General features: G+C 47.8%; 1 protein-coding gene across 3 annotated transcripts in view; it reads left to right on the top strand.

Moving 5' to 3' along the window:
• The window catches only part of LOC129810602 (A-kinase anchor protein 2), a 239817-nt gene that overhangs the window by 102135 nt on the left and 120106 nt on the right, over positions 1-17576 (top strand). For 2 of the 3 annotated variants that reach the window (XM_055861305.1, XM_055861290.1), the window contains 4 exons: positions 5474-5588; positions 8724-8742; positions 10291-10428; positions 14129-14914. In XM_055861305.1, the coding sequence (XP_055717280.1) occupies positions 5474-5588; positions 8724-8742; positions 10291-10428; positions 14129-14914 (1058 nt within the window). The remainder of the gene's footprint in view (positions 1-5473; positions 5589-8723; positions 8743-10290; positions 10429-14128; positions 14915-17576) is intronic. The other variant, XM_055861297.1, reaches the window with a different exon arrangement.

The raw sequence follows: 17576 nt of genomic DNA, 5'->3' as shown, positions 1-17576 counted from the left end.
AAATCAAATCAAGTTTATTTTATATAGCCCTTCGTACATCAGCTAATATCTCGAAGTGCTGTACAGAAACCCAGCCTAAAACCACTAAAACCCCACAAAGGACTTCATGATGACAGAAGTGAGTGCTACGGGGCGATAGTAATTTAGTTCAGTTACCTTTGCTTTCTTGGATGCAGGAACAATGGTGGCCATCTTGAAGCTTGTGGGGACAGCAGACTGGGATAGGGAATGATTGAATATGTCCGTAAATACTCCAGATAGCTGGTCTGCGCATGCTCTGAGGACGGGGCTAGGGATGCCGTCTGGGCCGGCAGCCTTGCGAGGGTTAACACGCATAAATGTCTTACTCACGACAGCCACGGAGAAGGAGAGCCCACAGTCCTTGGTAGCGGGCCTCGTCGGTGGCACTGTGTTATCTGCAAAGCGGGTGAAGAAGGTGTTTAGCTTGGCCGGATGCAAGACGTCGGTGTCCGCGACGTGGCTGGTTTTCCCTTTGCAGTCCGTGATTGTCTGTAGACTCTGCCTCATACGTCTTGTGTCTGAGCCATTGAATTCCAACTCCACTTTGTCACTGTACTGACATTTTGCCTGTTTGAATGCCTTACAGAGGGAATAACTGCACTGTTTGTATTCAGCCATATTCCCAGTCACCTTGCCATGGTTCGCGTTTTCAGTTTTGTGCTTTGAGTTTCTGCCTATAGGAAGGGAGGAGCAAAATGGAGTCATGATCAGATTTGCAGAAGGTAAATGTTTTACCAGCACGAATACTACAGTCAATGTGTTGGTAGAACTTTGGCAGCGTTTTCCTCATATTTTCTTTGTTAAAATCCCCAGCTACAATAAATGTTGCCTCAGGATATGTGGTTTCCAGGTTGCTTAAGGTCCAGTGTAGTTCTTTGACGGCCGTCATTGTATCAGGCTTGAGGGGGAATATACACGGCTGTGACTAGAATTCTCTTGTGAGGTATTCTAGGTCAGGTGAACAAAAGGACTTGAGTTTCTGTATGCTTCCACAATCACACCATGAGTGGTTAATCATGAAACATACACCCCCGCCTTTCTTCTTCCCCGAGAGCTCTTTATTCTTGTCTGCGCGATGTACTGAGAACCAAGATGGTTGAATGGACATGGACAGTATATCCAGAGAGAGCCAGAAGAGGACTGCCCACCCGTGGCAACAACTGCTGCAGGGACACATGCCCTGGGAAACAACTGCTGCAGGGACACATGCCCTGGGAAACAACTGCTGCAGTGACATGCCCTGGGAAACAACTGCTGCAGTGACATGCCCTGGGAAACAACTGCTGCAGGGACACATGCCCTGGGAAACAACTGCTGCAGGGACATGCCCTGGGAAACAACTGCTGCAGTGACATGCCCTGGGAAACAACTGCTGCAGTGACATGCCCTGGGAAACAACTGCTGCAGTGACATGCCCTGGGAAACAACTGCTGCAAGGACATGCCCTGGGTCCCACATGGCACCATATTCCCTACATATTGTAGTACTTTTTACCCCTGGTCAAATGGCACCCTATTCCCTACATGTTGCAGTACTTTTTACCCCTGGTCAAAGGGCTCCCTATTCCCTACATATTGCAGTACTTTTCACCCCTGGTCAAATGGCACCCTATTCCCTACATATTGCAGTACTTTTTACCCCTGGTCAAAGGGGTAATATGTAAGTAATATGGTGCCATTTGGGAAGCAGTCATGGATGACGTCCGTGCGGCGACCGCACTGAGGAAACATGGCTCCCACTGGAGAACTATGTCAGTCAAGGAATATAGTGGGTGGAGAGTGGGAGAGTGGAGGGGGAGTGGAGGGAGTGGAGGGAGAGTGGGGGAGAGTGGGGGGAGAGGGAGAGAGGAGGGAGAGTTGGGGGAGAGGGAGAGTGGGGTGAGAGTGGGAGAGTGGAGGGAGAGTGGGGGAGTGGAGGGAGAGTGGGGGAGAGTGGGAGAGTGGGGGGAGAGGGAGAGAGTGGAGGGAGATTGGGGGGAGAGTGGGGGAGAGGAAGGAGAGAGGGAGAGAGGAGTGAGAGTGGGGTGAGAGTGGGAGAGTGGAGGGAGAGTGGAGGGAGAGTGGAGGGAGAGTCGGGGGAGAGTGGAGGGAGAGTGGGGGGAGAGTGGAGGGAGAGTGGAGGGAGAGTGGAGGGATATTGGGGGGAGAGTGGAGGGAGAGTGGAGGGAGAGTGGAGGGAGAGTGGAGGGAGCAGAAAGAAGTGAGAGTGATAAAAAAGGGGAGGGAGAGAGAGAGGAAAGAGAGAACTTTGACCTCTGACCACAGAGAGGATGTTTGTGTTTTCAACACGGTGGTCTTTGGCGTTTTGTTATTGTTTGTGAGTTGTCTTTGACAATGGGAGTAGATGTTGGTATTGACCATGGGAGTAGATTCTATTTATTTATTTTTATGTATTTATTTAACCTCTATAAAACTAGACAAGTCAGTTAACAACAAATTCTTATTTACAATGATGGCCTACTCTGGCCAAACCCAGACAACTCTTGGCCAATTGTGCGCCGCCCTATGACTCTCCCAATCATGGTATTGTTCACAGGTGCAGATGTTGGTATTGACCATCACAGTGGATGTTGGTATGGACCATCACAGCAGATGTTGGTATTGACCACGGGTGCAGATGTTGGTATTGACCACGGGTGCAGATGTTGGTATTGACCATCACAGTAGATGTTGGTATTGACCATCACAGTAGATGTTGGTATTGACCATCACAGTAGATGTTGGTATTGACCATCACAGTAGATGTTGGTATTGACCATCACAGTAGATGTTGGTATTGACCATCACAGTGGATGTTGGTATTGACCATCACAGTAGATGTTGGTATTGACCATCACAGTAGATGTCGGTATTGACCATCACAGTAGATGTCGGTATTGACCATCACAGTAGATGTCGGTATTGACCATCACAGTAGATGTTGTATTGACCATCACAGTAAATGTTGGTATTGACCATCACAGTAGATGTTGGTATTGACCATCACAGTAGATGTTGGTATTGACCATCACAGTAGATGTTGGTATTGACCATCACAGTAGATGTTGGTATTGACCATCACAGTAGATGTCGGTATTGACCATCACAGTAGATGTCGGTATTGACCATCACAGTAGATGTCGGTATTGACCATCACAGTATAGTCCCTATATAGTGCACTACTTTAGACCAGAGCCCTATGGAACCCTATTCCCTATATAGTGCACTAATTTAGACCAGAGCCCTATAGAACCCTATTCCCTATTATAGTGCACTACTTTAGACCAGAGCCCTATGGAACCCTATTCCCTATGTAGTGCACTAATTTAGACCAGAGCCCTATAGAACCCTATTCCCTATTATAGTGCACTACTTTAGACCAGAGCCCTATGGAACCCTATTCCCTATATAGTGCACTAATTTAGACCAGAGCCCTATAGAACCCTATTCCCTATTATAGTGCACTACTTTAGACCAGAGCCCTATAGAACCCTATTCCCTATATAGTGAATAGGGTGGACTAAGTGTTGGTATCTTGGGGAGCCTCCTTGTTGTTACTGACCATGGAACCTTTGAGGCATTCTAGAACCCTCTTGCGCTATACAATGGCAGGAAATGACCAAGGAGGAAGCACAGGGGGTTCCTCTGAACGATGCTTCCTGATTGGCTAGCCAGCAAAAATAATAACCCAAACCCAGGTCCTCTGGGAGATATGGAATGTGTGTCTGTGTGTGTGTGTGTGTGTGTGTGTGTGTGTGTGTGTGTGTGTGTGTGTGTGTGTGTGTGTGTGTGTGTGTGTGTGTGTGTGTGTGTGTGTGTGTGTGTGTGTGTGTGTGTGTGTGTGTGTACAGTTGAAGTTGGAAGTTTACATACACCTTAGCCAAATACATTTAAACTTTTCCCACATTTAAACAATTCCTGACATTTAATCCTAACTAATACCCCATTCACTGTGGTATTAGATGGAATGATGAGACCCTCCCCATTTACTGTGGTATTAGATGGAATGATGAGACCCTCCCCATTTACTGTGGTATTAGATGGAATGATGAAACACTCCCCATTTACTGTGGTATTAGATGGAATGATGAGACCCTCCCCATTTACTGTGGTATTAGATGGAATGATGAGACCCTCCCCTTTTACTGTGGTATTAGATGGAATGATGAAACACTCCCCATTTACTGTGGTATTAGATGGAATGATGAAACACTCCCCTTTTACTGTGGTATTAGATGGAATGATGAGACCCTCCCCTTTTACTGTGGTATTAGATGGAATGATGAGACCCTCCCCATTTACTGTGGTATTAGATGGAATGATGAAACACTCCCCATTTACTGTGGTATTAGATGGAATGATGAGACCCTCACCATTTACTGTGGTATTAGATGGAATGATGAGACCCTCCCCTTTTACTGTGGTATTAGATGGAATGATGAGACCCTCCCCTTTTACTGTGGTATTAGATGGAATGATGAGACCCTCCCCATTTACTGTGGTATTAGATGGAATGATGAAACCCTCGCCATTTACTGTGGTATTAGATGGAATGATGAAACACTCCCCATTTACTGTGGTATTAGATGGAATGATGAGACCCTCCCCTTTTACTGTGGTATTAGATGGAATGATGAGACCCTCCCCATTTACTGTGGTATTAGATGGAATGATGAGACCCTCCCCTTTTACTGTGGTATTAGATGGAATGATGAGACCCTCCCCTTTTACTGTGGTATTAGATGGAATGATGAGACCCTCCCCTTTTACTGTGGTATTACTATGGTGCGTCTATGGTGGGTCTATGGTGCGTCTATGGTGGGTCTATGGTGCGTCTATGGTGGGTCTATGGTGGGTCTATGGTGAGTCTATGGCGGGTCTATGGTGGGTCTATGGTGGGCCTATGGTGGGTCTATGGTGGGTCTATGGTGGGTCTATGGTGGGTCTATGGTGGGTCTATGGTGGGTCTTCACCACAGTAATAACAAATTTTAAACAAATTCCAATGAAAGCCATTACCAGAAAGGAGTGGCAGCTTTACACCAATCAGAGCCATTACCAGAAAGGAGTGGCAGCTTTACACCAATCAGAGCCATTACCAGAAAGGAGTGGCAGCTTTACACCAATCAGAGCCATTACCAGAAAGGAGTGACAGCGAATGGGTTGTGTTTCTCCCTAACATGTGGGGCAGGGCGATTCAACTGTTCCCCTACGAGGTCCGGAGCCTGCTGCTTTTCTGTCCTACTTCATCACTCATGTCACACTGCTGGTGTCCCAGGTCTAAATCAGTCCCTGATTAGAGGGGAACAATGACAAAATGGTGGAACTGGCTTCAAGGTCCAGAGTTGAGTTGGACCACCCCAAAAAATGCCAAGCCACTCTTACCAAATAGTTGCAGTTAAACGCCTTTATTTGATCCATTTAGGACGATTAAAATGGCTTTTTCATGGGTTCTTTTTTGTTCTTTCATTGTAGGTTGGAGTCAGAGATTGGTCTGTTGGAGAGCGAGGAGTGTCAGATCTCAGCTAAAGAACAGATCCTCAGAGAGAGACTGAAGAGGACTGAGAGGTCCATAGAAGACCTACAGAGAGTAAGAGAACATTCATCTACACAGAGAGAGAGAGAACATGCATCTACACAGAGAGAGAGAACATTCATCTATACAGAGAGAGAACATTCATCTACACAGAGAGAGAGAGAGAACATGCATCTACACAGAGAGAGAACATTCATCTACACAGAGAGAGAGAGAGAACATGCATCTACACAGAGAGAGAACATTCATCTACACAGAGAGAGAGAGAACATTCATCTACACAGAGAGAGAGAGAGAGAGAACAGTCATCTACACAGAGAGAGAGAACATTCATCTACACAGAGAGAGCGAGAGAACATTCATCTACACAGACAGAGAGAACATTCATCTACACAGAGAGAGAGAGAGAGAGAACAGTCATCTACACAGAGAGAGAGAACATTCATCTACACAGAGAGAGCGAGAGAACATTCATCTACACAGACAGAGAGAACATTCATCTACACAGAGAGAGAGCATTCATCTACACAGAGAGAGAACATTCATCTACACAGAGAGAGAGAACATTCATCTACACAGACAGAGAGAGATACAACATTAATCTACACAGAGAGAGAGAACATTCATCTACACAGAGAGAGAGAGAACATTCATCTACACAGAGAGAGAGAGAACATTCATCTACACAGAGAGAGAGAGAGCATCCATCTACACAGAGAGAGAGAACATTCATCTACACAGAGAGAGAACATTCATCTACACAGAGAGAGAGAGAGAACATGCATCTACACAGAGAGAGAACATTCATCTACACAGAGAGAGAGAACATTCATCTACACAGAGAGAGAGAGAGAGAGAGAGAGAGAGAGAGAGAGAGAGAGAGAGAGAGAGAGAGAACAGTCATCTACACAGAGAGAGAGAACATTCATCTACACAGAGAGAGCGAGAGAACATTCATCTACACAGACAGAGAGAACATTCATCTACACAGAGAGAGAGCATTCATCTACACAGAGAGAGAACATTCATCTACACAGAGAGAGAGAACATTCATCTACACAGACAGAGAGAGAGATACAACATTAATCTACACAGAGAGAGAGAACATTAATCTACACAGAGAGAGAGAACATTCATCTACACAGAGAGAGAGAACATTCATCTACACAGATAGAGAGAGAACATTCATCTACACAGATAGAGAGAGAACATTCATCTACACAGAGAGAGGGAGAGAACATTCATCTACACAGAGAGAGAGAGAGAGAGAGAGAGAGAGAGAGAACATTCATCTACACAGAGAGAGTGAGAACATTCATCTACACAGAGAGAGAACATTCATCTACACAGACAGAGAGAGAGAAAACATTCATCTACACAGACAGAGAGAGAATATTCATCTACACAGAGAGAGAGAGAACATGCATCTACACAGAGAGAGAGAACATTCATCTACACAGACAGCGAGAGAATATTTATCTACACAGAGAGAGAGAGAACATTCATCTACACAGAGAGAGAGAACATTCATTTACACAGAGAGAGAACATTCATCTACACAGAGAGATAACATTCATCTACACAGAGAGAGAACATCCATCTACACAGAGAGAGAGAACATTCATCTACACAAAGAGATAGAACATTCATCTACACAGACAGAGAGAGAGATACAACATTCATCTACACAGACAGCGAGAGAACATTTATCTACACAGAGAGAACATTCATCTACACAGAGAGAGAGAACATTCATCTACACAGAGAGAGAGAACATTCATTTACACAGAGAGAGAACATTCATCTACACAGAGAGATAACATTCATCTACACAGAGAGAGAACATCCATCTACACAGAGAGAGAACATTCATCTACACAAAGAGATAGAACATTCATCTACACAGACAGAGAGAGAGATACAACATTCATCTACACAGACAGCGAGAGAACATTTATCTACACAGAGAGAGAACATTTATCTACACAGAGAGAGAACATTCATCTACACAGAGAGAGAACATTCATCTACACAGAGAGAGAGAGAGCATCCATCTACACAGAGAGAGAACATTCATCTACACAGAGAGAGAGAGACCATTCAACTACACAGAGAGAGAGAACATTCATCTACACAGAGAGAGAGAACATTCATCTACACAGAGAGAGAGAGAACATTCATCTACACAGAGAGAGAGAACATTCATCTACACAGAGAGAGAGAGAACATTCATCTACACAGAGAGAGAGAACATTCATCTACACAGAGAGAGAGAGAACATTCATCTACACAGAGAGAGAACATTCATCTACACAGAGAGAGAGAACATTCATCTACACAGAGAGAGAGAGAGCATCCATCTACACAGAGAGAGAACATTCATCTACACAGAGAGAGAGAGAACATTCATCTACACAGAGAGAGAGAACATTAATCTACACAGAGAGAGAGAGACCATTCATCTACACAGAGAGAGAAAGAGAACATTCATCTACACAGAGAGAGAGAGAGAATTCATCTACACAGAGAAAGAGAGAATCAATGGAAGATGTGAGAGAACATTCATCTACACAGAGAGAGGGAGAATATTCATCTACACAGAGAGAGAGAATATTAATCTACACAAAGAGAGAGAACATTCATCTACACAGAGAGAGAAAGAGAACATTCATCTACACAGAGAGAGAGAGAGAATTCATCTACACAGAGAAAGAGAGAATCAATGGAAGATGTGAGAGAACATTCATCTACACAGAGAGAGAGAACATTCATCTACACAGAGAGAGAGAACATTCATCTACACAGAGAGAGAGAGAATATTCATCTACACAAAGAGAGAGAACATTCATCTACACAGAGAGAGAAAGAGAACATTCATCTACACAGAGAGAGAGAGAGAATTAATCTACACAGAGATGGAGAGAATCAATGGAAGATGTGAGAGAACATTCATCTACACAGAGAGAGAGAACATTCATCTACACAAAGAGAGAGAACATTCATCTACACAGAGAGAGGGAGAATATTCATCTACACAAAGAGAGAGAACATTCATCTACACAGAGAGAGAGAACATTCATCTACACAGAGAGAGAGAACATTAATCTACACAGAGAGAGAACGTTAATTACTCTACACAACACAATCTTTAATGTCTTCTCGTCCTGTCTGTGTTTCTTGTCTTTCCAGAGTCTTCAGAATGAACATGGTGAGTGATCTATTATCTACATACTATTGATCATTATTGATTGATTGATTGATTGGTTTTAATTTGTGTTGAAAAAATAAACACTATTTTCCAACGTAGTCCTGGATGTTAAAGCCATGGTTATTCAATTAAGGTCCCAATCAACAACTCGACATGCATCTGAAAGACCTCTTTGTACAAGCAAGCTCCCTCTGTACACACACACACTGCCTCTACACACACTACACATGCTAAACAAACTCCTAGCCATTAAGGTTGAGGCTCTCTCCACCCACAGTCCTACTGGCTGTGTGTTTTAAAGATTTCCCACACTACTCCTCTCTCTCTCTCACTCTCCCCATCTCCCTCTGCTCCCTCTCTACTCTCTCCATATCTTCCTCTACTTTCTCCCTATCTTCCTCTACTCTCTCCCTCTCTACTGTCTCCCCTCTCTACTCTCTCCCTATCTTCCTCTATTATCTCCCTCTCTACTCTCTCCCTCTGCTCTCTCCCTCTCTACTGTCTCTACTGTCTCCCCATCTCCCACTGCTGTCTCCCAATCGCCATCTACTCTATCTCGCCCTACTCTCTCTGCTCTCTCTGCTGTAATTCTGTCTCTCTCTCTCTGCTGTAATTATCTCTCTCTATCTCTCTGCTTTCTATCTATGTTGTAATTCTCTCTCTCTCTCTCTCTCTCTCTCTCTCTCTCTCTCTCTCTCTCTCTCTCTCTCTCTCTCTCTCTCTCTCTCTCTCTCTCTCTCTCTCTCTCTCTCTCTCTCTCTCTCTCTCTGTGTGTCTCTCTCTCTCAATTCTCTCTCTACTCTCTCTCTCTCTCTACTCTCTGTCTCTCTCTCTGTCTCTCTCTCTGTCTCTCTCTCTCTCAATTCTCTCTCTACTCTCTCTCTCTCTCTCTCTACTCTCTGTCTCTCTGCCACATTAGCCCCTTGGATCGTTTCCCTCCTGCCTCAGCGGTACTATTGAGTGCACTAACATAAGACAGTAGCCCTGTACTTTGTTTCCCCTGATCCACCTATTCACAGGGAATCCCCCCAACCCAGGGCCGCTTTGATCCCCTCTAATACACCTCTCTACACATTCTGCTGAACGTAGCACTGGGCTGGGGGAATGAAGAGAAAGAGTTACAGGGAGAGAGGGATACACAGAGAGAGGGAGGGAGGGAAGAGATGGGGGGAGAGGGTTTAGAGGGGGAGTGAGAGAGAGAGAGAGAGAGAGAGAGAGAGAGAGAGAGAGAGAGAGAGGGAAGAAACGGGGGGAGAGAGGGTTTAGAGAGAGAGGGAGGGAGGGAGGGAGGGAGGGAGGGAAGAGAGAGAAGGGGGAGGGAGGGAGGGGGGAGAGAAGGGTTAGAGAGAGAGAGAGAGAGCGAGAGAGAGGGGGAGGGAGGTAGGGAAGAGATGGGTGACAGACAGTGGGTGGAGGGACAGAGAGAGACATAGAGTGTGTGTTGGGGGTGGGGGTTAGGGTGATGACGGGGAGGGGGAGGGGGTAAAGCAGGCGTGTGGTGGCCAGGGGTCCAGTCTGACTTCCTCTCCTGCTCTCCGCCCCAACCAGATGCTGTGAGTAACGCCAGTCCCCAGCTCCCCAACCAGCTCCCCAACCAGCCAGACATCAGAGACTCCTCCACCACCTCTCCTCACCGGGCCCCAGCCTCAGCAGCACCTGCCTTCGGTGAGCACCCAAGGAAACCTGGTAGGTGCTGGGGAGTGGGGGGTGTTAAAGCATGTTGGACCGGAGCCAAGAGAGGAGAGGACAGGACAGCACCAGAGGTGGTAGCTAGGACAACACCAGGGGTGGTAGCTAGGACAGGACATGGGGTGGTAACTAGGACAGGACAGCACCAGGGGTGGTAGCTAGGACAACACCAGGGGTGGTAGCTAGGACAGGACATGGGGTGGTAACTAGGACAGGACAGCACCAGGGGTGGTAGCTAGGACAACACCAGGGGTGGTAGCTAGGACAGGACATGGGGTGGTAACTAGGACAGGACAGCACCAGGGGTGGTAGCTAGGACAACACCAGGGGTGGTAGCTAGGACAGGACATGGGGTGGTAACTAGGACAGGACAGCACCAGGGGTGGTAGCTAGGACAACACCAGGGGTGGTAGCTAGGACCGGACCAGGGGTGGTAGCTAGGACAGGACCAGGGGTGGTAGCTAGGACAGGACCAGGGGTGGTAGCTAGGACAGGACATGGGGTGGTAGCTAGGACAGGACCAGGGGTGGTAGCTAGGACAGGACCAGGGGTGGTAGCTAGGACCGGACCAGGGGTGGTAGCTAGGACAGGACCAGGGGTGGTAGCTAGGACAGGACCAGGGGTGGTAGCTAGGACAGGATCGAGGGTGGTAGCTAGGACAGGACCGGGGGTGGTAGCTAGGACAGGACCAGGGGTGGTAGCTAGGACAGGACCAGGGGTGGTAGCTAGGACAGGACCAGGGGTGGTAGCTAGGACCGGACCAGGGGTGGTAGCTAGGACAGGACCAGGGGTGGTAGCTAGGACAGGACCAGGGGTGGTAGCTAGGACAGGATCGAGGGTGGTAGCTAGGACAGGACCGGGGGTGGTAGCTAGGACAGGACCAGGGGTGGTAGCTAGGACAGGATCGAGGGTGGTAGCTAGGACAGGATCGAGGGTGGTAGCTAGGACAGGATCGAGGGTGGTAGCTAGGACAGGACCAGGGGTGGTAGCTAGGACAGGACCAGGGGTGGTAGCTAGGACAGGATCGAGGGTGGTAGCTAGGACAGGATCGAGGGTGGTAGCTAGGACAGGACCGAGGGTGGTAGCTAGGACAGGACCAGGGGTGGTAGCTAGGACAGGATCGAGGGTGGTAGCTAGAACAGGATCGAGGGTGGTAGCTAGGACAGGACCAGGGGTGGTAGCTAGGACAGGACCAGGGGTGGTAGCTAGGACAGGATCGAGGGTGGTAGCTAGGACAGGATCGAGGGTGGTAGCTAGGACAGGATCGAGGGTGGTAGCTAGGACAGGATCGAGGGTGGTAGCTAGGACAGGATCGAGGGTGGTAGCTAGGACAGGATCGAGGGTGGTAGCTAGGACAGGACCGAGGGTGGTAGCTAGGACAGGATCGAGGGTGGTAGCTAGGACAGGACATGGGGTGGTAGCTAGGACAGGATCAGGGGTGGTAGCTAATGGCGATTCCAGATGCAGGGACGGAGGGATGGAGCCCCAATTCAGAGACAGCTAAAGCTGCGATACAACCAACCACACACACAACACACACGACACACACACACACACACGACAAACACACACGACACACACACACAAGATGCAGTGCAGCCTTAAAGGGCCAGCAGCGCTACAGGAACAACACACTCCCTAGTTGAGAGTGCAGCCTTAAAGGGCCAGCAGCACTACAGGAACAACACTCTCCCTAGCTGAGAGAACAACACATTCCCTAGCTGAGAGAATAACACACTCCCTAGCAGAGAGAACAACACACTCCCTAGCAGAGAGAACAACACACTCCCTAGCTGAGAGAACAACACACTCCCTAGCTGAGAGAACAACACACTCCCTAGCTGAGTGAACAACACACTCCCTAGCTGAGAGAACAACACACTCCCTAGCTGAGAGAACAACACACTCCCCTAGCAGAGAGAACAACACACTCCCTAGCTGAGAGAACAACACACTCCCTAGCTGAGAGAACAACACACTCCCCTAGCTGAGAGAACAACACACTCCCCTAGCTGAGAGAACAACACACTCCCCTAGCTGAGAGAACAACACACTCGCCTAGCTGAGAGAACAACACACTCCCCTAGTTGAGAGAACAACACACTCCCCTAGTTGAGAGAACAACACACTCCCCTAGTTGAGAGAACAACACACTCCCCTAGTTGAGAGAACAACACACTCCCCTAGTTGAGAGAACAACACACTCCCCTAGTTGAGAGAACAACACACTCCCCTAGTTGAGAGAACAACACACTCCCCTAGTTGAGAGAACAACACACTCCCCTAGCTGAGAGAACAACACACTCCCCTAGTTGAGAGAGCAACGGGGTATAACTTCATAGAACACTCTGCCCATGTCAGCTCAGCGTTGGAGACGAGCGAACAGACAGATAGAGTGAACGAGAGATGGAGGGAGAGGCAAACGACAGGAACACTACCACACCTGTTGATCTGGGGTTATAACACATTAAAACTGGAGATACCCTGGGACTGGTTATAACACGTTAAAACTGGAGATACCCTGGGACTGGTTATAACAAATTACAACTGGAGATACCCTGGGACTGGTTATAACACGTTAAAACTGGAGATACCCTGGGACTGGTTATAACACATTAAACCTGGAGATACCCTGGGACAGGTTATAACACAATTAAACTGGAGATACCCTGGGACTGGTTATAACATATTAAAACTGGAGATACCCTGGGACAGGTTATAACACAATTAAACTGGAGATACCCTGGGACTGGTTATAACATATTAAAACTGGAGATACCCTGGGACTGGTTATAACACATTACAACTGGAAATACCCTGGGACTGGTTATAACACATTAAAACTGGAGATACCCTGGGACAGGTTATAACACAATTAAACTGGAGATACCCTGGGACTGGTTATAACATATTAAAACTGGAGATACCCTGGGACTGGTTATAACATATTAAAACTGGAGATACCCTGGGACTGGTTATAACACATTACAACTGGAAATACCCTGGGACTGGTTATAACAGATTAAAACTGGAGATACCCTGGGACTGGTTATAACAGATTAAAACTGGAGATACCCTGGGACTGGTTATAACACATTACAACTGTAAATACCCTGGGACTGGTTATAACAGATTAAAACTGGAGATACCCTGGGACTGGTTATAACACATTAAACCTGGAGATACCCTGGGACTGGTTATAACAGATTAAAACTGGAGATACCCTGGGACTGGTTATAACACATTAAACCTGGAGATACCCTGGGACTGGTTATAACAGATTAAAACTGGAGATACCCTGGGACTGGTTATAACACATTACAACTGGAAATACCCTGGGACTGGTTATAACACATTAAACCTGGAGATACCCTGGGACTGGTTATAACACATTACAACTGGAAATACCCAGGGACTGGTTATAACAGATTAAAACTGGAGATACCCTGGGACTGGTTATAACACATTAAACATGGAGATAATCTGGGACTGGGCTGGTTTTAACACCAGTGTGTTGATAGAGAATGGCGTGTCAGGACCAATGTGTTGAAAAAATCTTGTCCTGCTGCACTAACGTAGTAACCATATGGCAACCATGTGGTAACATACTGTATCCTGTCTGTCTAATAATATGTTAGTTGTAATATGCTGTATTGTCTCCCTTTCTGTGTGTCTCCCCGTGTCTGTCTGTCTGTAGCGATGTACGCCATGGAGATCAACGTGGAGAAGGACAGGAAGACGGGTGACACCAGGATCCTGTCAGCGTCTTCCGTCAGCCCAGACGAGGTGCCCCAGCGCGGGGTCAAGGTCTTCGACGACGGCCGGAAGGTCGTCTACGAGGTCCGCTCGGGGGGGTCCACCACCCTGGAGAATGGGGTTCACCCTTGGAGTTCCCAACAGGTGGACGAGCTGATGCAGCGGGTCGGGGTGCCAGCCGGCCAGGCCGACGGGGGTAAGGCTAAGGTTACTGTCACCCCTGTTGGCACTGGTGACACCAAAACCTCCCCCAGCTCCGCTGACCGCACTGATGAGCTCCCTACCACCTACACCACCCCCCCAGCCATCCGTAGCCCTACCACCATGGCCCACAAGGTGCCCCAAGCTACAGGCGCCCCTATCACCAGCCAGCCTCCACCCCGTCGGGAGGTGACCTACGAGGGGGAGGTGATAGAGGCTCCACAGGCAACGGCGGAGAAGCCAGTCACTATGATCTTCATGGGCTACCATAATGTAGACGACCAGGATGAAACCAAGAGGCTGCTGGGATTCGACGGCACCATCAAGGCTGAAATCGTCCTGATCGATGACGATGACGAGAAGTCGTTACGGGAGAAAACGGTCACCGACGGTTACTCCGTAATCGACGGCAACGCCGCCGACCTGGTGTCCGGCGCCCGGCCGCTCAGCGACACCACCGACCTGTCGTCGGAGGGGAAGGACGAGAGCCCTGCCACGGCCACCAAGGAACTCCCCTCCCCAGCAGGTATAGAGAAGAAAAAGCCCTGCCACTGCTGTACTATCATGTGACGCTCATTTCTTTAACTACACTACCCACAACCCTCTAGTTTTCCTGGGACTACCGGGAGGAGAAGAGCTCGTTGGTTCATCAAGGCTCTGATCTTCCTCCTCCCTAAACCCCTCCTCCTCCTCTTCCTCATCCTCTTCCTCCTCATGGCTACTAACAGAACCTCCACCTGCCCTCTGACCTCTGGGACCTGGCTGAGGTTACATCACTCTCTTTATCTGACCTTTGACCTATAACCTCTCTCCTCTGTGAGCTGGTTGTATCCAAACCTTGAACCCCGTATGTGAGCCGGAGAAGCAAAGCATCCTGTCTCATCTCTAGCCTTTCTGAGTTGACCCTAGACAATGATCTTGGGTCAGTTGTTCCTTTCCCCCAATAACGGTTAAGGACAGGATTGGGCGAGGGGCAACTGATCCTGGATCTTTAGCTAGGGGAAACCTCACACCGGAGGACAACACTACCATCCAGAGCAGACCAGAGCAGACCAGAGCAGACCAGAGCAGACCAGAGCAGACCAGAGCAGACTAGAGCAGACTAGAGCAGACCAGAGCAGACCAGAGCAGACTAGAGCAGACCAGAGCAGACCAGACTACAACACATTGTAGTTACTAAGTGTTATTTTGGAATAATCAACAATGAGAATAGACAACAGGACATCATCAAAACGAACATGTCACGTAAAGAAAGAGATTGTCTGTAAGAAATAGGCTACGACACAATGATTTAACTTGACTGTCTTGTTACAGAACTGGATCTGAAGATGAACGGGTCAATGTGGGTGTTTGTGTGTCATTTAGATTGGCTCATATCTCAACAAACATCTATCTGGAACACCTGAACACTATCTATCAGCCACTCCTGAACACTATCTATCAGCCACTCCTGAACACTATCTATCAGCCACTCCTGAACACTATCTATCAGCCACTCCTGAACACTATCTATCAGCCACTCCTGAACACTATCTATCAGCCACTCCTGAACACTATCTATCAGCCACTCCTGAACACTATCTATCAGCCACTCCTGAACACTATCTATCAGCCACTCCTGAACACTATCTATCAGCCACTCCTGAACACTATCTATCAGCCACTCCTGAACACTATCTATCAGCCACTCCTGAACACTATCTATCAGCCACTCCTGAACACTATCTATCAGCCACTCCCGAACCAAATCTATCAGCCACTCCCGAACACTATCTATCAGCCACTCCCGAACACTATCTATCAGCCACTCCTGAACACTATCTATCAGCCACTCCTGAACACTATCTATCAGCCACTCCTGAACACTATCTATCAGCCACTCCTGAACACCATCTATCAGCCACTCCTGAACACCATCTATCAGCCACTCCTGAACACCATCTATCAGCCACTCCTGAACACTATCTATCAGCCACTCCTGAACACCATCTATCAGCCACTCCTGAACACTATCTATCAGCCACTCCTGAACACTATCTATCAGCCACTCCTGAACACTATCTATCAGCCACTCCTGAACACTATCTATCAGCCACTCCTGAACACTATCTATCAGCCACTCCTGAACACCATCTATCAGCCACTCCTGAACACTATCTATCAGCCACTCCTGAACACTATCTATCAGCCACTCCTGAACACTGTCCACTACAAAAGTATGTGGACACCTGCTCGTCAAACATCTCATTCCATAATCATGGTATTAATATGGAGTTGGTCACCCCCCTTTGCTGCTATAACAGCCTCCAGTCTTCTGGGAAGGCTTTCCACTAGATGTTGGAACATTGTTGTGTGGACTTGCTTCTATTCAGCCACAAGAGTATTAGTGATGTCGGGCTCTGATGTTGAGCGATTAGGCCTGGCTCTGATGTTGAGCGATTAGGCCTGGCTCTGATGTTTGGCGATTAGGCCTGGCTCTGATGTTAGGTGATTAGGCCTGGCTCTGATGTTGAGCGATTAGGCCTGGGCTCTGATGTTTGGTGATTAGGCCTGGCTCTGATGTTGAGCGATTAGGCCTGGGCTCTGATGTTTGGTGATTAGGCCTGGCTCTGATGTTGAGCGATTAGGCCTGGGCTCTGATGTTGGGTGATTAGGCCTGGCTCTGATGTTGAGCGATTAGGCCTGGCTCTGATGTTGAGCGATTAGGCCTGGCTCTGATGTTGAGCGATTAGGCCTGGGCTCTGATGTTGAGCGATTAGTTCTGGCTCTGATGTTAGGTGATTAGGCCTGGCTCTGATGTTGAGCGATTAGGCCTGGCTCTGATGTTTGGCGATTAGGCCTGGCTCTGATGCTGGGTGATTAGGCCTGGCTCTGATGTTGAGCGATTAGGCCTGGGCTCTGATGTTAGGCGATTAGGCCTGGCTCTGATGTTGAGCGATTAGGCCTGGCTCTGATGTTAGGTGATTAGGCCTGGCTCTGATGCTGGGTGATTAGGCCTGGGCTCTGATGTTGAGCGATTAGGCCTGGCTCTGATGTTGAGCGATTAGGCGTGGCTCTGATTTTGGGCGATTATGCATAACCATGTGATGTAGTGTAGTGAGGGTTATGACATGTCATTGGTTGATAATGTGACAATATGTAGTGAGGGTTATAACATGTGACATAGTATAATGAGGGTTATAGCATAT

Source organism: Salvelinus fontinalis, chromosome 2 (genome assembly GCF_029448725.1).
Source record: "Salvelinus fontinalis isolate EN_2023a chromosome 2, ASM2944872v1, whole genome shotgun sequence".
NCBI classification, from domain to species: domain Eukaryota; kingdom Metazoa; phylum Chordata; class Actinopteri; order Salmoniformes; family Salmonidae; genus Salvelinus; species Salvelinus fontinalis.
This window is presented reverse-complemented; position numbering and strand designations above follow the sequence as displayed.